This window comes from Euwallacea fornicatus, chromosome 22, assembly GCF_040115645.1.
Source record: "Euwallacea fornicatus isolate EFF26 chromosome 22, ASM4011564v1, whole genome shotgun sequence".
NCBI classification, from domain to species: domain Eukaryota; kingdom Metazoa; phylum Arthropoda; class Insecta; order Coleoptera; family Curculionidae; genus Euwallacea; species Euwallacea fornicatus.
The window spans coordinates 786,489-807,831 of record NC_089562.1 but is presented as its reverse complement, the minus strand read 5'-3'; the positions used below and the strand labels follow the sequence as shown (position 1 = coordinate 807,831).

Below are 21,343 nucleotides of genomic sequence, written 5' to 3'. Positions count from 1 at the left end.
TAAAGAAATTATTTAGAGAATATTTCAATTCCTTTTACCTTAAAGTTTAAATCAACACTTTTAAAACATTCCGAGAAATTCCATTTTTTCGAATTTTCCCTAATTGATAATATATAAATATATATATATATATATAAGTTTTTACTTTGAACAGGATTTGTAGGGTAATAAAGTTTCATTTTTGCAAAATTCCTGTCGACACGGTCGAAAATCGCCATAAAATTCCAGATTAAAATCAATGACAGTTGCAATGCTACATTTCATGCAAGCTGACAGATCTACTGACATTTTAATTAACAGTTTTGTGATCTATGAATGACCCCTCCGGACATCGAATTGCCCCAATTATAAGCCCACAAAGAGTACTTTTTCGACATTTCGTCAAGGATAAAGAGTCGAAACGCGTTTCAAAAATTTCTCAAAAAAAAAAAAAAACTTCCCATGCATTTGGGAACAGGTGAAGGAACCTACTTTTATTATTTTCGGCAAAAAAGGCCTTACGAAATGGTCCAAATTCAGCATACAATTCTTAAAACTTTAAGTTTGAAGGACCTCGCCTAGAGATCATCTACTTCTTGAGGACGATACTCCCTTTTACATTTTAATATCTGAGATTCCCTTAGAAAATATGTGACTTTGCTAAAGTATTTATTGATTATTTTTATTGCAATGTGTTTCCTGAAAATATTCTTAAATTTATTCATAAAAGTAAGCCATTGCTGGTTGAACTCTGTCTCTCCTATAGAGTAGAGAACTCCCTGGTTTGAATTTGCAAGACGGTTCTAAAAGCTAAAAACACTTTTAGCATTAAATAATTTAATAATCAAAATGGTAAACAGCCTTCATGATAATCATCTTCATTGTGAGAACAAAATTATCGTGGAAAGAATCACACTGCCTTAATGACATTTTCTTAAATCATTAGGGGTGCAAATATATGTAACTCATTTTCTATCGCTTTCACTATTATGTCTAGACTTGGAATGTTCATAATGTCTTATTTACGCTTCCGTTCCCAACCAGTGCTACTATTATAATATTAAGTTAATTATTGAAAATTAATAATCTTTTTTTTGCCTCTTAATGACTAACATAAATCATTGTTTTTTTTAGAGATCGAGTTGGACTTTTAGGTCCACCCCTGGGGCAATTACTTATGTATACAGCGTCGAATTTGTGAAAACCATAAAATAGTCATAAAACTCTTAATATTGTTAAATCGTTCTGGCGGCAATAAAACCGGCATACATTATACCGTTTCATTATTAAAAACGTAATCGGCAATTTTTATGCATATGCCCGTCGGTCCGGCGATGGTACTCCCACAACGTTATGCAGATACCCAGATTGTTATGACGGCGATAATTTAAAAACAAATTTCGATGGTAATTCGTTTTTTACGAATTTTCGAAGTCGAATTCCATCGTCCCATTCACTCTTCGTTCGGTTGGCTGGACGACACCCAAATCCGCCGAAAGCCAAAACACACAAACACGTAGTGTGGTACCTGCTTAAGCCCAACAGACAGTTTTTGTTGGTGCGCTTACGACGGGGTTGGGGCTTCTCAAAAGCGGCCACCTGACCTGGTCCTGGCAAGTCATCTTGTACAATGACCTTTGGAATGTGGCTCCCATTCTTTCTCTCTCTCTCTCTTTCTCTCTCGCTCGCTCTCGCCCTGATGGCTCGCTACAGGACCGGATCCGACCCTTCACATCCTCCCAACTAGTGGTTCAATATAAAGAACCCCTAACGATTTCAGCTTATGTGCAAACAAGTTATCTATCCCGAATGAAATAGTGATATTTGTAGTTTGTGTTAAGTAGAGGACAATTTCGCACTAGTGCAACCCTGTCCCAAAGATCATTCCTCGACGAGGCTCGTTTTGGTTGTCTTCTTGTTTGGCTGAAACACGGCCTGATGGTGTTGTACCGTGCATATGGGCCCTAATTTTCATCCCAAGTTATTACCGCCGGTCAGTGGTGGTGGATACCACACTTTTTATTTCAAGTTGTAACGCTACAAGACGCGGTGCTGACAACCAAAGACGTGTCTAAAAATAACCTTGGCCTACGCCCCTGAGTCTGGGACGTATCACCTCGATCACGGTTTATATTATGCAAGCAGACGGCTAGCAATTATGCCTTCCCTTCGGGCCTCGAAATGATGCTCAATTATTATTAACCTAACGTTCTCGTATAAAAATTAACACCCCAGCATCAATTTCGACAGACTGCCTTTTTACACCCAATTATTCTTGTAGCAGAACAACAATAACACCTATCTTTGGGTCATATTATTCGACTAATTGGTTTCGCAAAATGGCATGTGCAACAGTGTTCCAACGCCATAAACAGCCATCTTTGAACATAACAGATAAGCAATAATCGAGTTATTGAAGCTGCCATAGAAGGCAAACAAATGGGTCCATTAAAATGTTGCTTCTTTTGTGTCTTCTTAGTATCACACTCCATATTTTCTTAACTCTAAAAAAGACAAGCTCCGAAGCATTCTTCGTTTGAACTTATACAGAGCTTTCACCTGAACGCATGCCAGCTGTAGTCTGTAGCTTTACAAGGTGCTCCAAATTTGAAACTCACCATTGAGATGCGATCTTAGAAACTACTAACAGATAGAATTTCGTTTGGACGTTGGTGCTATTTCGTTACTCATGAAATAGATCGAAATAAATCCCAATGGTCTTAGAAATGTCATGTTTTCGAATCAGATTTGATTTTATTGTTCGTACGCAGTTGTACGCAGATCCCTGATCCACGAAACAAAGTAACAAAATTTCCAATTCTGACGGTGATTTGGCATTTTTACACGAATTGAAACCGACGAATTTGATTATTTCGACGGATTAAAAAAAATTCCCTTTGTAACCAAGAAGTGAAACCACAAAAATTATAATTCTAGTTCACATCTAGAACTTTTTGATATTTCTCACCCTAAATTTAAACCCTAGAATTTGGTTGCCTATCCGGAAATAAACCATTTTCAACCTTTTAGACCACAAAGTAAATACTTGCAAGTTTTCCAACTTAATTGAATATTTTCGAAGGACTTTTTGTACTCCAGAGTGGAACCACCAAATTTTATTTTACGAGACGAATTCCAAAATTTTTAACCTTTTAACCTACAAGGAGAAATTTCTTGTGAACCCACAAAATTTTTATATTTTATAGTTTTTAAGATCCTCATGATGGCCTCCAATATGGACCACACTGTACAATCAAATATGCATAAAATGTATTTATGGGCAAAGCGATGGGAAGCGTACCATAAAACTTTTGAAAATTTTACATTCTCTCTCTTTCTCTTGCATCATATTTGAAGGAAACAATTGCTGTTACACACGGTATACCATGACGTGGACAAATAGAACCGACTCCGTCGTTTCTTCACGTGGGCGACATTCGACCTTTTAAAGGCATTCGACAAAATTAAAATTCATGCGCGATCGTGGGCGTACCCCGACGGTTACAATTGAAAAATAACCCAATAATTAGTAACGTTGCGTAACCACGGATAAGTAAATTAATAAGTTAAACGACAGGCTCTTATTAACGTTAAAACACCTGCCATATACAGGACGGCATAGAAAATTAATTCAAGTCCAGTGTCGCACTGAGCAGAAGACTTACCATTGATACTGGAATTGGTCCGGGGGCTCCGTTGGCGTAGCCGTAGGGGGACATGAGGTAACCCATATTGAATGATGTATGTGGTTCGACTTTTCCTAGAAATTGTTTAAGTGAAATATGAATCCATGACACGGATTCTTTTATGCATGTAAAGCACGTCCAAGGCGTTTTTGCTTGAGGAAAATAAGTATTGAATTTTGCGTATTTCTTCGTTATTTAAAATGTCTGTTGCAGCCTTACTTTCATCAAACAAAAATAACCCGAGAGAATCTCAGCAAAATACAAAATTTCTTCCCTGTTCCTGTCAGAGGGAGCTAATTAGCAAGCAACCCCCCAGCAGCTACTCCCTCTCTATTAAAAGATAATTTAGATTTTAAAGGGAAAATCGTGCAGGAAACTCATCTAACTTTCAAACTAAAGTACCTATGGGAGGTATGAGATTGGGAAAGTAAAAATTATAAAAGAAGTTCCGTTATTTGCATTTCAGTGCAAAGGTGAAGAAACTCTTTGAATTTCAAATGTACCTAAGGTACAATTCTGAAAAATCTAACGAAATTTGGCAACAAAAGAGCGCGAAAGCGAAGCACTCTTAACGTTTATTTGAATGAAAAATTTTACTTCGAAGGTTTAGGATTACTGCAAGCAATAAAAGCCAAAACCAACCACACACCCCAGCTACGCATATTTTATGATCCATATCTGATGAATTCATACATTTAACCCATGACTAAAGTCCTTCCTTGTGTAGCAGAAGCATCAGATTTAAAAAAAGATAAGTGAATCATGGTCGCAATGCAAACTGTTGTTTTAACATTATTTTCTGATGTTACTTGAATGCTATGCCTTACATGCATAACAGTAAAAATTACCTAACTGACCCTAAATGACCGCAAACATTTACGGAATTTAGTTATATATGATTAAATGACATGATGGGAATACAACTTACCAAACACTGGACTGGAATCCGGTCGTTGAGCATTTTTGGTTGAGGAATTGAAACCTCCAGATTTTTCCTGGAAATGACAGTAAATTCAGAAGGTTTACTATTCAATTACATTTTAATATTTTGAGTTATAGTACTATTTGCTGGGTGCGTCATGGATCAAAAATAGGGACAAATTAGATTGATGGAAAAAGGCATATATTTTACGTACCCATGATAACCCAGAAAAGTTCTAAATAAGCCTAAGAATATTTTTTTTTTAATAAAAATCTCCATTTTCCTTATTATTAATATATTCCAATTGTAATTCTGACCGGAAACACAATAACTTGTCTACTGTGTTTGAGGTCTGTTAACTAAGTGGTCACTATCAATTACGGATTGATGGACCAATGGCATGGAATGTTCGGTATAATGTTAAAAAAGTCTTATGCCAAATCTAATCAATAAATTGAGTTTGAACTAGCTGCAGTATCTCTGGTCAAATACATTGATGGAAGTGTCTATTAAGCCAAATTAAGTGTTATGTCAAGTTGTACAACTTTTCTTCAAAGTTTTTCTGTAGTTTCATCAAAGATTTTGACACAATGTTATATAGTATATAAAAACTTCCATTTCAGTTCGCGTTTAAAAGTAAGATATCTAAGTGAGCATTGTGCTTGGTTCGCCTAAAACCGACGGTTGTAAATTTTGATGTTCATGAGAAGTGCATTATGGTCACAATAACACCAATCTGATATAAACGTACTTCTTATGTGTATTCGTGATATATGAGGGTCAAGTTTAGCTTGGGGTTTAGCTGAACTCAGCTTAAGCCATGACACAACTCAGGTTTTTTCAGAAAAAAAAGAATGTTCTTCACTTAAATCTCTACTTTTCGAGACAATTCTGCCATATTGTTTTTATTATTCTAGGTCTTGATATTTACATATTATTTCTTTTACAAGTATGAAGCACTGCATGTTGGCATCAAGATCCGAATTTTAATCATTTATAAAACGCAGCCATAACATATTAAGCCAACAGTAGAATAAAGGGAAAACTAAGTAAGAACTTAATAATAATACAGAAAAATGCATTGTAGCTTTCAAATGAATTTTAAGCCAAAGTACCAGCCCTAAAAGGCCAAAACCCACAGACAAATCCCTACCTGCACCCACTAACAGCACAATCACTCAGTCCTTTCCAAGAATTAAGTAATTCTGGGGCAGAACCTGCCAACTTAACAAGGGATGTATTATATTTTTAAGTTATGACACTATAAAAAGTACAGTTTATTTGACAACTTCAAGGCTAATTTTAGTGATATTTTATGGTGAAATTTCTTAGCAATTTTAGTAGGTAGGTACACAAGTTCTACCTACACCTAGGTATTATTATTACATATTTTATAACTTTTCCTACCTATCTTTTGGTGAAATCACATATGTGAACTCTTTCAATAATAAACCAGATCCTCCAGAGGGAATAAACCAAAGTTACATTATATTAGACCATTAGTATATGGATGAATACGTAGGGAAGTTAAGGCCTCAAGCCATGCTGTTATTAAGAGTTGCTACGCCCTACTTGGTCTACTACAATTTGTTAATGTTATATTATGAGGAACCAAGCCATGTATATAGACACAGAAGTCTTAATAACAATACTACTGCGCCTTCTCTATTTATTCATTTATAATTCGAGAGCTACAATCTCCGCTAAGGTACAGAACCTTCCAACCCGCAAATTTCCCGAAAATTTTAAAATTACCTGTTAGCAACAATCAAGATAATGATAGTGAGTGAAGAAATATGTGTTTTAAAAACACTGAATTTTGAATCCCATAGTAAAATAGGATTAATTGGTTGCTCCTTATCAGTATTTATGTCGTGTTAGATATTATTGAATTTAGCTTTTTTGTTTAACAATTAATTTTTAACTAATTTTCCAAGTCACTCAAATTATTTATTTTCTTTTCTGCACAATTTGACTGGAGTCCTGGATATTCGACTTTATTGTATCTATAAGATGCATTCCCTGTCGAAAATTGCGTAGCAACTGTTAGTACTTGACAATTAAATTACTAGTTATTTGTAAAGGGAGTTGTAATATTCAAGAAGAAATTCCCCATTTTGCAAATTTCAAAATATCTAAACATGATATTATCAAAGTTATAGTGAATTATATCCACAAAAAAAGAGTCAAGAAAAAAATTCATTTCTACGACCTTTATCATCATCTCTCACTATATTTCCCAAGAATCTTATAAGGTTACTTCTCATTTCTTTGAATTTTTCAACCATAAAATTGAATTCTACAACCTCACTACACTAGTTCACTAATTTCTCCACTAATTACTGTAATTATTCATTAATTTTGTTTTAATTTCTAGTTAAAATTTCGAATTTTTAATTTCTTGACGCTTATTAAGTTTAAATCTACATACAAAGTTAACCAGTAATTCGAAATGCAAGAAGGCATTTTAATTATATGTTATTGGATGTTGAATGAAAAACTTTTTCATGGTATGCACCCCATTTGACATGAGTGATGTAATCATTCCAAAACGTTCATTTCGAGTATGTGATTGGTATTTGATCATTATACCTAATTTAACCCATCTGTTTTCAATAGTCATTTTCTGTGTTGATGGTTACTGTACATATTTGTTAGTTTATTATTTCTTTTTGTGGCCAAAGTTGACCTCTTGCTGAAACAAGAGTAAAGAATAAATCCATGCTTAATGAACAACAGGGAACATCTCCCTATTTATTTTGTAAAATATATGCTTTTTCTTGGACTTTAGGCTTATTCAATGATGGTTTCTTAGCATACTTGCATTTAACTGTGAAAATTATCTAAGGTATTCGTTTTGTGTCTATTTATTCTCTATCTGCAATTATCAATTGGAAACAACGGAGCAATCGCGAAATATATTTGTTTGGAAATTTCCATTTTGAAAATTCATTACTTAATTTGGATTCATTGCATCTCTTAGAAAAAAATGGCTAAAATATCAAACTTAAAACCATTTATTGGGGAAAACGAATCCTGAAATAATTTTAATATGTTTATAATTTTTCTTTTGATACTAAGGATTTGACAGTCTATTATCGCGCGCTAGTTCAATCTCAACATAAATCTAAATGGACCCTGGAAAATCAGCAATTTTTCATCTCTCTTAGAAAGTGCGTAAAATCGCAGCCTTTGTCAGAAATTTTGTTTCGCATATCCATGATTCCGAAGCGACGGCCAACATGATCGAATTGGAAATTGTTTACAAATTTAAACCAAAATCTCGCAAAACTGACTCGATAGTCAGCTGTCGGTTTCCGTCGCCTACTCGCGTCCGACATGAGCATCGCAAAAACAAAGAAAGATCACGCTTGCCTTTTCCAGGAATTTGTTTCACTTTCATTTATTTTTACCTCCGACTCGGTGAGGTCGATAAGACTACTCTTCTCCTCGGTGAGGTTCTCCGAGGACCTCTTCTCGTCTTCATCGATACCCTCGTCCTTATACACCTTAACCTCATCGGTGCTGCCGAGATCATCGCCTCCACTGGACGAGACGTGTGGCATGGTTCACTTGAAAACACGACACAGCGGCATCACAGCCCGCTACACTGGATCACCGGGGGCGAGGCGACACGACGAGAACGCCATCAGCGGTTGAACAATCCCCGAGAAAATAACCCCGAACGCGGCACTTTTACATCTGTTTGTTTACAACATCAAGGAGCAACCCCGCGACATTCGCTACTGTTCGCTGTGCTCTGGTTAGCACGTGCTCGCTGACGACGTCGGCGGATATCCACGGCGGCGCCCTTTACTCAACACGAACTGGACTGGCGCTGGCCGCTAAGCGCACATGAAGGCGCGATCCGCGGTTCTCTGTCGGGTCCGACCAATCAGGTGCCGCTTTGATCTGCCTAGGCGGCTCATAGTAATGGCAGCTCACGACTGCGCAAGACGCCGCCCGACAGTGTTTAGCACAACCTACTATGTCTCCATAAGGCCGAATCAATTCTAAACGTAATCGGTCAAATTCCAAAAACAATAAATTAACACAGAATTCTATAATATAGTATTTACAATCAATTAATGCTAATCTATGACCTCCCTTTTATTTTTTTTATTTTTGAGAACGTATAAGTATTCATCACAGCATCAATTTAATACTGACCAATTTAACATTGTATGTACACGCCCTAAGCTAAAAACCAAAATCTGATGTCTATGCAGTAAGAGCACAACTGTAGCATCCGTATCTGTGCTGTACTTCCTTCCATAACATATCGCTTATACTTTGATAGTCTTAGTTTGAAAAAGTGGGGATGCATTACATTAATGGCGAACGTTAATATCAATGCTTTCAACCCTCTTTTTTGCAGTATAAAATCACCATGTACACATCATATGCATATATAAACTTTAATTTTACTAATTTTTAACTCTAGAACTAAGTCCCTGATTTTATAGGCCCGTGTAAGAGTGAGAATTGAACATTATCAAATTCGCGAAACAATTTTTTTTCAAATTTACGTCGCCAAAAATTTCATTGCCACTTTCACGTCTTCCTTTAGCCCTAAGAGCTAATAAAAGTAAGTTGATCGAAAAGAACATTGTCACGTCCATATTCAATTTACCTTAATATGTATACAATTTTATAAAGCCATTTCAAGAAAGGCCATTTAAGGAAGTGCCACATTAAGAATAAAACTAACCAGAATAGTAAATAAGTAAAAATAACTAAGAAGTTTAATAAAACCTTATAAATTTCTTGAAAAGCGAACTGCGTACTGTGACAAAAAAATCAGTAATGATGAATGGAATATAAAAAATGTTTGATTATTTCGTGCTAGAAGTGTACATCAATTTCAATCGACAGATATTTTTCTCAAATGATTTCAGTCTATTTCGGCTGCGATATTCGCATCGTAGGTCCTCGCTAACCTCTCCCGCTACATCATTATGCCAGTGATTAATTTCTTCTTCAGACATTTATTTTACTAATTTATGGACTGTTGTTGGAGTAATGATGTACGAGAGTAGCCGGTCCGCTGGCCGATTGTCTTCAACAGGTAGATAGGTATTACATTTCCGAATAACCAAACTTCCCATCGGGCCCGGATTCGATTGGTCGAGAGATTTACGGCGATTCGCCCCAATACGTGCAGACCTGTACCGCTAGATCAAATATTATGATTCTGGGGGTGCAATTATAGGCGAGAATGGCGGTTTTTCAATTCGGATTTGGGGATGATGAATGGTGGCAAGCTTTGGTCTTTAAGTGGCCCTTGGGGAAATGCAGCGCTAATATTGGAAATGAAGGAGCTATAAATCTATGTAGTATTACAATTTTAAGACGAAATTCGTTGTTTCTCAAAATCACGAAAATTAACACAATAATGCCGTTCCTTCTTAAAAAAATTCACAGTCGCCATCTTGAAATACAGGAGTAGGCCTGACATCGTATCGATAGGCATTAATTGATTTATAATATAAATTATTATTACTTTACGAAAATTAAATTTTCGGATTATATTAAACGCATATCCTCATTTCTCTCTATCCGAATATACATTATTTCGACATTTCAACTCGTATAAATGCAAAAACCCTATTTGATGCACTTATGTTGTATGTGAAAACAAAATTGAAAATGGTATACATAAACACTTACCAAATTCAAATTACTCTTATATATATATATATATATATAAATATATATATACATATATATACATATATATATGTACAAAGTAGGTATGCATGAATTATAGGATATTTTTATCTTAAAATATACTTAAATACTCAAAATACATATAGAAAAATCCAGTAACATGAAGACAATCCGTCAGCAAAACAATTGGAAAAATATGATGCATCGGCATTTAGTTGGCGGATTTGTCATTTGTCTGTGATATTCATCAAACAAAACTGAGCTTATTAGAGAAGTAACATGTGCCATCTATTTTCCTTGCTTCACTAACGACAGCCTTCGGACTTCCTGAATTGTAAATGAGGATTTTTTTTCTCTTTTTTAATAAGTAATGGCTAAAATTATTTTTTACAGGCCCTTGTAAATTATAGCAAAACAGATTTAATTCGTCAATTTTTGTAATACAATTATGTTTGCTTTAAACCTTCATTTGCACCGACTTTTATAAACCCATTAAATGGACCATTAAAACAAGTAGCAACGAGACGATACTACAAAGGTCCATTAAGGTATATTTTCTTAGGAAAGCGGTGCCCTGATATAATATTAATATTATGTTATGATTGTTATTAGCAATAATACATCGGACTGTCGATCTCAACCATGATTAACGCCACGTGTAAAAGCAAATGAATATAAAATGAAAGGCAAGGTTTGACATCGGTACCTACATATGTATATTATAGCGCTGCTTTTGTAAGAAACACTAGTTATTGGCCTCTGACTCTTGTCTGGTTTTAAGCTTAGGTGCTTGTCCTATTACTAATCTTTTAGTATCAAATACTCTATTTTTGAAGAGAATTTGTATGAAAATAAAATAAAACATTAAATACCTACCGATAAATGCACTCTGAAACTCATATACTATATCATAATCAAAAAGCGTCTCATTTTCTGTACCTAAACCCGAGAAAACCGAGTAAAGCGGATCCCAAGAAGACCTTTTGTCAATGCAGAAATGATTTGTTTGGGAAATGTACCCCTACGAATGCATAATAGCGTGTAAACGGGGGTGTGCTTTCCAAGAAGGCTCGCAAACGCCTGCAGATCCGGAGATGGGGGTCAAGTTTCTTTTAAAATAATAACATGTTGAAATACATCTTGTCCAGTGTTGCTTCCAAGAAAAAGCGTCCTTTTGTTAGGTACACTTTGGTCATGAGTGTGGTCATTTATTTAGAGATTTCATGACAATAATAATTAATGATATACACATGATGCTAAAAATTTCGGGGAATTTGGATCACTCTTGTAATATTGCAGAAAGATGAAATTGGAACATTCTCATGTTATAAATGTGATAGAAGAAAATAAGTTTTCTAAGAGCATCATATTATTTTCTTAAATTTCTCGTTCGATGAATAATATAGAAATTAAAACCACGAAAATCGATATTTATTTGGTAGTCAATTTGCAATTTTCCTTATTTGGCTTAGTTTCCAGTCAAATTCGTATGAGTATTTCAAAATTACTTATTAAAAGGTGATTCTTCAGAAGTTTCAATTTCTTTTCACTTTTTCAATTATGCTTTAAATAATACAATTCTCATATGGCGCAGTGACGAAAAAATATTGTGTTCTGTAACGGTTGCATATTGGGAAATATTTTGCAAAGTATGTAAACTTTCTATTAAAAATGCTCTAGTTTCGTCTTTTTACAATTAGCAGTTCACATAATATTTAAGAATTAATATATTTTCTAGATTTCTTATAATAAATAAGAAATTTGAACAATTGGGTTTTTTGTAGATATTTTCCCAAGTATCCGAAATTTTTTTAATTATAAAGCAGATTTTAAATGAAAATGAAATTTTGCATATTGCCCTTGATTCACCAAATCCTGTATATCTTATGGTTTAAAAAATTCCTCTACACTTCCAGAAGTTTGTAGCACTTTGTAAAGGTGGAAGAGAACAAATTATTGAGAAAAAAGGCGGCATACATCGTAAAATCTTGTTGTTTTTGCAAAAATTTTATCAGATATATAATATAATGGTATTTTTATTTTGTTATAGATTTCAGTTTTACATGTCAAGTTGAAAATTGGTGAACAATTGCGACCATATCAGACACAATAGACGATTTTGAGATCCACATATACCATTTGCGTTATGGCCAAAGTTCAGTTAAGAACAACTTTTGTATTGTCTTAAATTTTTGTGTTTAAATCAAAATTCCAGATTGCTATATATTTAGAACACTTAAATGTCGTCAACACTCCTCCAATCTTTATTTTACCAACTGAAATCACTATACCCTCAATTTTTATTAAATATATTTTTACATTATTTTAAACAACTCAAACATGGGCAACAAGCTTAACTGTCTCACCTTCCTCTTTAAGTTTACAAAGAATTTCTTTAAATACTACTACACATAAAACCTAAAATTTAATAAATCTTATTCCATTCTTCCCTTTCCTGCCTCTCCTTAATAACATCATTTATGTGGGGGGTAAGATACAACTTATCATCTTCTATTTTGGTCCACTGTTCCTTGGGAAGATGAGTTTTCTGCAGCGACAGTTGCACTGCTCTCAAAAGGCGGTAGTTTCGCTCGTCAATAGTCTTCTCGGGGATCCGTTTTAGAGCTTCTTTAACGTCGGAATCTTCATAGACCAGGTCATCCCTCCAAAGGCCGTATTTGTTAAATCCAGAAAGGTTGTAGCAGAATTTTTGAAGAGCGGAATGCGCGAAACGCTTTTGAACGAAGCTTACTGCCATTATTTGTAGAAATTCGTTAGGGAATTGAACGAAGAATTGATTAGAACTGCTTATGTAATTAGAAAATACTTTTACCTATTTTTGACTATTTATAGGTTAGGACATCTGTCAAAGAAAATCAATAAACTGCCATGATTCGTTTTAAGATAATTGACTGAACCTATGATATATATGCATCCTTTCTTATCTTATGTGCAATGTGAACAAAAAAGTAGGGGTAGTAGAAGAAAGAGATTTAACATTGGACGTGTCTACTATCTAATGTCAAGTCTTCTAACTACCGATACTTTGAAATTGATGGTAATGTCAAGTCAACTTCGATCATATTTGTCATTTCATATTTATAGAGCTTTACGCCCGGCTTTAGGGCATTATTTAAATTATTCATTTAAACTTTGAAAAGCTTTAATTAGAGTGAAACTATCACAATTTAAATTGCTGCATAAGAGAACAACACTATTTATCCCTATTGGTCATCAATTATCTCTGGGAAGTATTGTATTTTCGTTTAAAACGCCACATTTTTAGGTTACGTTCACTAATAAACTATGGAAGAAGCATTTTCTATTAATGAACAAGATTTTACAATAATTAAGGAAAAAATCATAAAAACTAAGTAAGTATGGGAAATTTATAACTTCTAAATATCATTTCCATGTCCCTTAATACATTGCTGTAGAGTGGCAAACTATTATTTTGTCCGTTGAATTTACAATATTAAATACAAAAACAGATATCAAGATTCTCCAAAAAAACTGTGATAAGGAGAATTTACAATGTCCTACAATTAGAGGGATTTTTTTTTCATAGTTATCTTTAAGAATCCCGGTAAACTAGCCCTTTTTAACTTTTTGTGGGCCCATAGTTTAGTCAGAATTAAAGTATATATTTCTTGTACATGTAATAGATGCAGCCAATTTAAAACAGGGGATTTAAGTAGCTCTCTAACCTATTGTCTGATAAATTGTCACTATGTTGTGAAGGTTTTTTTTCAAAATGTTGAGCAAACATTTTTTTACTTCATAGTGTTGGATTATCTATTATTTTCAAGGCATGCTATATCAGCATCAGCAGAGGAAAAGATCTCTACATTTTCCTTTTTTTTAAATGGTTAATTTGTACATTTGGACAATACCAATTCATCTTCTTTTTCAGTGATCTAATTGTCTTATACAAAGAAGCTAACGACAAACTAACCAAATCTAAATCTAAAGCAAATCAAGTAATTAAACAATTGAAACAAAAAAATGAGTCCTTAGCCCAAGAAGTAAGCACCCTCAAATTTCACAATGAGAGGCTCAATGACAATTTAGAGAGATGTAAAGTAGATGTAAAGGAATTAAAGCAGACTGACTTAAACGATGAGTATGTCAAAATTCAGAAGAAATACCAGCAGCATCTTATTGAGTCACAACTGACAATTACTGATCTACAGAGAAAAGTCAAACAATGCTCTTGTGAGACAAATCTCACTCCTTGGCTTTCGACAAAGAAAGTAACTGCATATGATAAGGTTAGAGAATTGAAGCTGTTGTGTAGTGAATACAAAGAAAATGAACAAAAATTGAAAACTGAAATTAATAATTTAAATAAAAAGAATTATAGTCTCGAGGAGAAGATTTTAGTTTTAAGCAACACTAAAATTCCTAGATGTAAAGGGAAAGAGTTGGTTACAACAAGAGCAAAGGTATGTTTGAATATTTTTTTAGGAAATTTATCATTTTTCAAATATTTCAGCTTCAAGATGCAGAAGTTTCAATTCAAAGCCATCAGCAAACTATCAATTCCCTAAAACAGCAACATAGTAAGGAAATCTCCTTGCTGCAAGAGCAACTCAATTTACTCATTTTGGATAATGATAAATTGAAGACTATGGAGGAAAAATGTAAAAGCTTGCAAGGGGAATTATTCAAGCTGCAAAGGAGAGAAAAGAGTGATGTTTATACTCAGACTGAAAATGCACCAATTGGTAGGTGTGAAGAAAATTCAGATGTTGATGATGAGGACTTGACGAGCATTTTTAGTGAGATGATTTGTTGTGAATTGATGCTGTCGCCATTGTCAAGGTCGGGCCAAAGTTTGTTAGAAAAAGGTAAGCATTGTGTTACAAAAAATAAGACATGTTTATGATTATTTTGTCAAAAATTTCATATTTTTTTTTGTTAATGTTTTCTACAGTTGCACCAATATCTCTCACCACCCAGGAAGTACTCGAGAATAAAATTCCCAACATCATTATAACACCTCCAACCCCAGGTATAGACATTAAAGAAGGTTCCTTGGCTTTACATGGTATAACAAGAACCACAATTACTAATTCTGTTCCACCAAACCATTGTCTGAGTGAAACAGTCATAGATTTTGGTGATGAACTGAAAGCAACAGATGTACAAGTTAAAAATCCAATTACTATCCCCGTTTCATCTGAAGGTTCACCAGAAAATACTTCAAATAAAATGTCTGTATATTTTGTTGATGATTTGAAGATTGCTGATGCGGAGCTTGGTAGTCAAATTAATTCTATTCCAAAGCAAAAAAGCTTTAAAAGATCAATAAAAAGTGATCGGCGTCGAAAGAAGTTTTGGATGCCTTATCCAGTGAACCCCCCTCTAAAAGTGAGACGTAAGAACCGTTCTAGTGATACAATTCTTAACGCAATTCAAATCTTACAAAAGAACAATATTAATTTCACCATTACAAACGAATCGCCTTATAATCGGTTACCTTCAGTAAAAATGGAACCTGTTGCACATGCAAGACCAGTGTTTCCCCAAGCCTTCAATCCTTCTGTGACAAATTTCGCTTTGAGAGAGATCCCAGTTCACATGTCTAATGTTTACACATGTCCTTTAAATGGTGTTAATTTAAATGTGGCTGAAAATGTTGCTCAGGAGGTTATCAATAGCACTAAAACCATGCAAAGTACCTCACTAGGAGTAGGCCAAGGAATAGAAGATGAGTTTGTTCATAATGACAAAATTCAGAAAAACAATCTGGAAAACAAAACTCACATCGTTACAGAAATTGAGCCAAAACAAACGATTTCTACTAAATCATCCCCTCCTATAGAAATTAAGAATATTACTGTAGACGATACAACTAGAATATGTGTAGAAAAAAACTTCTTCAATACTGAGAAATCTGCAGAAACTTTTATTCCTTCAGAGTTAATAACAAAATATAATGATGATGCATTTAAAGAACTTACCCCAACGCCTTCAAGCCTGAACATAAGCTCAATTCTGGATTTTGACATCTCTAGTGAGGAAGAAGTAGTAAATCCTGATGGCAAAGAGGAAGTTATTTGTAAAAGTCAAGGCTCCATTGAAGTTTGTCCAGATATTGGTTTCAAAAAGGATGATGGCCAGTTGTCTTCAGTTAAAGAAGTAACTGACAACTGTTTGTTAGCTGATATAAGTGAAAATTTGCATGAAAGCTCACATTCAAATGTGCAAGTTTTAAATTCACAAATGAATGTGCTATTCTGTCCATCAGTTAAATGCAGGAAAGACCGACCGCCTAAAATTTTACCTCAGAAGCTAGTGGGATTCAGCTCTCAGATGGAAATTGAACATAAAACATTTCTGGAACTTGCAGAGGAAGGTGAAGGTAATGAGAACAAAGAGGTTATCTCTGACAAAGAGACTGAATTAAATGTGCTTGCCCAAGACCGTTTGGCATGTTCAAAATTACCTTTGATAACGATCTCAAACGTGAAACAAAAAAAGGACAGGAAGGTAACATCACAATCTATGGTAGAGAATGTCGCTGATTTGAATATAAAACATGCTGAAACTAAAGATAATATTAGTATCAATAGAGTGACAGTTAGTCCCACACCTATTACAATGGTTTCAAGAGTTAAAAGAAAGAGAGGGAAAAATTCGAATTCAGAAAATAAAATAGAGTTTATTCATGAAGACAATAATATAGATAGCTCAAATGACGAAAAGAATAATGATACAACTGTAAAAAACCCTAATCTTGCAATTAAACGAAAGAAAGGCAGGCCTGGAAAATTTCAAAGATATACATCAGATACATCTGATGAAGAAGTAGGGAATTATGTAATGAAAAACATAAAAAATGTAAATAAAGAATTTATGACAGAGGGGGAAAGCAGTTCTGAAACTCAAAATACCGATTCTGATCAACCTTGCATCAAATCGGAATCAATAAAAGAAACTTATTCTCAAAATTTTTCAAATACCGAAATATTTAATTATACAGTAAACAAAACCAAATCACATGCGATTGACCCTGGAACGCACTCTCCAACAGACTGGTCTGCCACCTCAGTTATTAAATTAAAAAAAGAGTCAATATTCACTGAAGAAAACACTGGTTCTGATCATCCCTGCATCAAATCCGGTTTAACAATGGAAACCTTCAGCCGAAATTCTCCAAATAGTGATGTTTTCAATCATGGACTAAACATTACCAATTCAAGTTCCATTAATTTTAGAGTGCACCCTGTAACAGACTGGTCTGCTAATTTAACTATAAAACGAGATACCTTATACGATGATTCTAACCTGAAGCAAATTTCCAAGAGTCTTGTTCATGTTCCCCACATTAACACATGCTCTTTGAATGATATTAATCTGAATCAAGCTAAAAATGTTACTGAGGGAGAGTTACTAAATGTAGCAGATTATATCATTAATGAAAAAACTGCTACTTTGGATCTAATGGATATTGAAGCAAAAGATAATATTGATGTTAATAAGTTATTGTCCCCTAGAAGCCACACAGCTCTGACTGCGATTCCAACAATTAAGACAGGCACAGACAGAATTTCAAGGGTTCAAGATAAAACAGAGTTTACCGATAACGATAATGATTTGGACAGTTTAAACCATAAAAGGAACAGTAATACAATTGAAGAATGCGCGACACCTGTGATGAAACGAAAGAGGGGCAGGCCTCCAAAGATTAAAACCGTAGCACAACTCCAAACTGATGTTTCAGATAGATCTTACAAAGAACAATCTAAATATGTGGCGAAAAACAAGAGGATCATAAGTAAAGAATTCATCACCGACGACGAAAGCGATTCTGATTGTCAACAAAATGCTGATTTCATAAAACAGTCAGTGTTTTCTGAAAAAAACACTGATTCTGATCAGGGTTGTATTGAATCGGAATTAACAATAGAAAACTGTACTCCAAATAACGAAGGAGTAAACAACACAGACTCTAGTACCATTGACCCCAGGACGCAATCTCCAACAGGCTGGTCTAAAAACTTAATCATGAAAAAAGATACCTTATGTGATAATATAGATCTGAAACAGGTTTCTAAAAATAATTTTGAATATTTCAAAACTAAATACAAAGGAAAAGCCAAAAAACTTGCTAAAAAACATTCATCACAGGATAAACTTTCTCAAACATTACTAAACGTGCAAGAGAATCTAACAGAAGAGGATTTTAGGGGTTTTGATGATAGTGAAAAGAAGGCGGCAAATTCGCTTCGTCTAACTGTTTTCAGGCAAAACATGAATCTCGTGAGACAAATTTGCGAGAAATCCGATGAAGTTAATAGCCAAAATTTTATCAAAAATGTACAAACTAATGATAATAGAATTAATATCGTCCAAGATATTTTGATTACTAAGAAAAATGCAATTGACTTAATATCGGGAACGACCTTGGCAAACAATCAAAGACCGACATTCAGAAAATCAATGTCCCCTAAGATGAACACTGCGGTGGATATTTTAACTCAAGTGATGGAAGAAATGTCCAAAACTGGACCGGCGCAGAAAGCTGGAAAAATGTTTAATAAGCCTGCACCAATATATATACCTGCGGTTTATTCTACGCCGGGAAAGCGAAAAGCAGAGGAAGTAGAAGAGGTTCGAGAGAAATCATGTGAAGGGGATGAATTGTTTGAAGATTGTCCTAGATCTCCTGATGAAGTGGTAATCCCAGACCAGCTACCTAAGCTGATTCCAACACAAAAACCCCAGCAGATGAGAGTGCGTAAGTAAAGATTTTTATGGGCACCTAGGTAAGTTTCTATAATATTTTGATTAAAATATTCTAGACAAAGTAGCTAGCGCAATAAACAAACTACTCTCATTTGGGCACGAAACCGCTCTGGTGAACGAAGTCGCCATGCAATTCGCGTTCCAAACGAACCATTTTATAGCCCAGTAAGACATTTTTTTTTTCTATAAACTTTCATAAGTACACTCAATTTTATGTAGGGTCGTCGTAGGTAAAATCTCACAAAACTGCGACAAGCCGGACAACTCCTTTCCTCCGGGCCCACCTTTGAGTGGTGTTCAAAGGATTCTATTAGGTACTCATCGTATGAAATAGTCTTAAAATCGCAATTTTCCCATTTTTATTTAGGTTTCTTGATTAAGCTAGAAAAATCCACGCATCCAGGTGTTTTGGATAAGGTTCTAGAACTGGCAGAGCCGCAAGTGTTTAATAGGCTGGTGTGCACCATAGAAAACGCACAACAACTGACACGGTTTTACACGGCTATATGTAGGATGCGTCAGGATTTAGACCGGATGAGGAGGTTTATATGCGATTCATTTTACTTTTCCGGGGATTTTGCTGTTCCTGTTTTATTTACTGCGCTCACGATGTGGCCTAATGTCCTACCGATGGCTTCCCAATTATCTGGTACGTTCTTGAGCTAACAAAAGACGTTATTATGCCTCTAAATTAAATGATTTTACAGAGTTTCCTTTAGCCAAAGTTATAGTTCATATATGCTATTTAAAGTTATGCAATAAGCCTGGTTATAATCTGATGCCTTTGAGGGATCTTCTAAGTAGGTTCTATGGATACCCTACTGAACGATGGAATTGTGACGAGTTGTTTCAGGAAATTCTTGTCGATTACATACGTACGTGTTTTTTCTACACAACCATTTAGTTTAGTTTATGGTTTTCTCTTCTTTCAGGAAACCCTTCAGTCAAACTCTCAGACTATACTTTACAACTTTTTTTAAAAAATAAACCGGCTTCTTGGGTTTCCAAAAAAGTCCATGACTGCCTTATTCCGTTGTACGAACAAGTACCTAATACAAATCCCAACTTGAAAGCTACATTGTTGATCCTTTACGGCAACATTCACTATTTTTTTAAAGCACACGAGCTTCAGTTCGTGACAAAAATTGATGACTGGTTTGAAAGTTTACAGCAGGGTAAGTATTTGTATTAAGTTGAAGGACCGTGTGAGATTGCTTTATTGTAGAAGAAAAAGATCCAGTGGTGCAGAGAAGTTTGATAGTTGCACGGCAGAGACTTTTGAAATGTAAAATAGGTTCCACGAGGAAGAGAACTAAGGAACCGGAACCGGATAAAGCGCTTCAATTGATTGAGGCGAATGTAGATAATTCCAAAGTTCAATAATTGAATATTTATATAATAATTTAGGAGATCAAAGTATTTGAATGATTTTTTTTACATGAATGATAGTGATAATACAGTTACTTTTTTATTTTTATTAGATTGTTTGATTCAATATTGAAATTGTTACAAACAGTCGCTGGACGAACTCAAAAGCTGTAACAGATATTGAGCATAATGAATAAAACAGTTTTGTGAAAGTGAGATGTACGTGACAACAATCTTGAATAGTAAACATCGCGAACTTGTCAAAGATACAGTCAAACAGTTTTAAAGGTGTTTGTTGACTCTTCTAGTAGGCCTCTTTTGTGTTGACACAAATGTGGCCTTTTAATAAATCTGTTCTAAATCACTTAAAAAACTATCCGAATGTGGCACAACAAAGCCAAATTGAACAATTTTATAAAATTGTGTACCAAAGCAATAATGTGGAATACCTATTAACCTTTGTGTATATACGAATACTTAAATATTGTAGTAGCTTTAGATTTGATACGAAAGACGATGGTTCGGAAATTATCGATATTCAATTCCGGAAACTTAAGTGTGGTTAACCCCGTAGCAGGCAACTCTACAAAGCTTTTTGCAGAGAACTAATTTCCATCCTGATCGATATGCAAAACAAATTGAAGTTTCGCTGTTTAACGAGGAACAATCAATGTTTGATACTAGGCCCCTTTAAAATTCAGGCCTATTTGAGACTTTGTCGCACGTCACAGAAGTTCCCAAAGATCATCATCCAAAATTTTGAAACAAGTGCCTTCAAATACTGCCAAATGTAGCGTTAGGAAATTTAATGGCTCGAAAAGCATAAGCTTATGCCAGACATTTACTTTGCTGAAGTGAAAACGTGGTCAATTACGGAATTGGAGAGCACTATGACTGTGATTTTGACCTATTACCTGGAAAAAAAGACTACTTCTATGAATTTGGGGACTAATATAGTTTTATA

General features: G+C 34.6%; 3 protein-coding genes across 9 annotated transcripts in view; 1 reads left to right on the top strand and 2 right to left on the bottom strand.

Moving 5' to 3' along the window:
- Positions 1-8,479, bottom strand: part of pan (pangolin) — a 111,892-nt gene extending 103,413 nt beyond the window's left edge. For 3 of the 6 annotated variants that reach the window (XM_066295260.1, XM_066295261.1, XM_066295263.1), the window contains exons 1-3: positions 8,001-8,473; positions 4,594-4,660; positions 3,645-3,739 (exon numbers count right to left, since the gene is read on the bottom strand). In XM_066295260.1, the coding sequence (XP_066151357.1) occupies positions 3,645-3,739; positions 4,594-4,660; positions 8,001-8,153 (315 nt within the window). In that variant the 5' untranslated portion in view covers positions 8,154-8,473. Of the gene's footprint in view, positions 1-3,644; positions 3,740-4,593; positions 4,661-8,000 lie in introns of all 6 variants that reach the window. The other 3 variants (XM_066295267.1, XM_066295266.1, XM_066295262.1) reach the window with 3 other exon arrangements.
- Positions 8,480-12,550: 4,071 nt separating this feature from the next.
- On the bottom strand, positions 12,551-13,114 carry LOC136346185 (cytochrome b-c1 complex subunit 7-like). Its single transcript, XM_066295123.1, has one exon. It carries the CDS (start codon positions 13,013-13,015, stop codon positions 12,683-12,685), a length of 333 nt encoding a protein of 110 aa, XP_066151220.1. The 5' UTR covers positions 13,016-13,114; the 3' UTR covers positions 12,551-12,682.
- Positions 13,115-13,354: 240 nt separating this feature from the next.
- Positions 13,355-20,488, top strand: LOC136346098 (uncharacterized). 2 transcript variants are annotated; one of them, XM_066294969.1, is made up of 10 exons: positions 13,355-13,631; positions 14,171-14,702; positions 14,753-15,107; positions 15,194-19,003; positions 19,068-19,176; positions 19,231-19,325; positions 19,379-19,660; positions 19,719-19,886; positions 19,944-20,186; positions 20,237-20,488. In XM_066294969.1, exons 1-10 carry the CDS (start codon positions 13,564-13,566, stop codon positions 20,392-20,394), a joined length of 5,820 nt encoding a protein of 1,939 aa, XP_066151066.1. In that variant the 5' UTR covers positions 13,355-13,563; the 3' UTR covers positions 20,395-20,488. The 2 variants fall into 2 exon arrangements, with proteins under 2 accessions (XP_066151066.1, XP_066151067.1); XM_066294970.1 differs by lacking the exons at positions 13,355-13,631; positions 14,171-14,702 and having other exon boundaries at positions 14,862-14,984; positions 15,040-15,107.
- Positions 20,489-21,343: the final 855 nt, after the last annotated feature.

Bases quoted from the DNA above. Each gene is read 5' to 3' on its own strand.
- LOC136346098 (XM_066294969.1), top strand. From the start codon at position 13,564: ATGGAAGAAGCATTTTCTATTAATGAACAAGATTTTACAATAATTAAG. The intron at 19,177-19,230 runs GTAAGACATTTT...AATTTTATGTAG, and splicing joins ACGAACCATTTTATAGCCCA to GGTCGTCGTAGGTAAAATCT. The intron at 19,661-19,718 runs GTACGTTCTTGA...ATGATTTTACAG, and splicing joins GATGGCTTCCCAATTATCTG to AGTTTCCTTTAGCCAAAGTT.
- LOC136346185 (XM_066295123.1), bottom strand. From the start codon at position 13,015: ATGGCAGTAAGCTTCGTTCAAAAGCGTTTCGCGCATTCCGCTCTTCAA.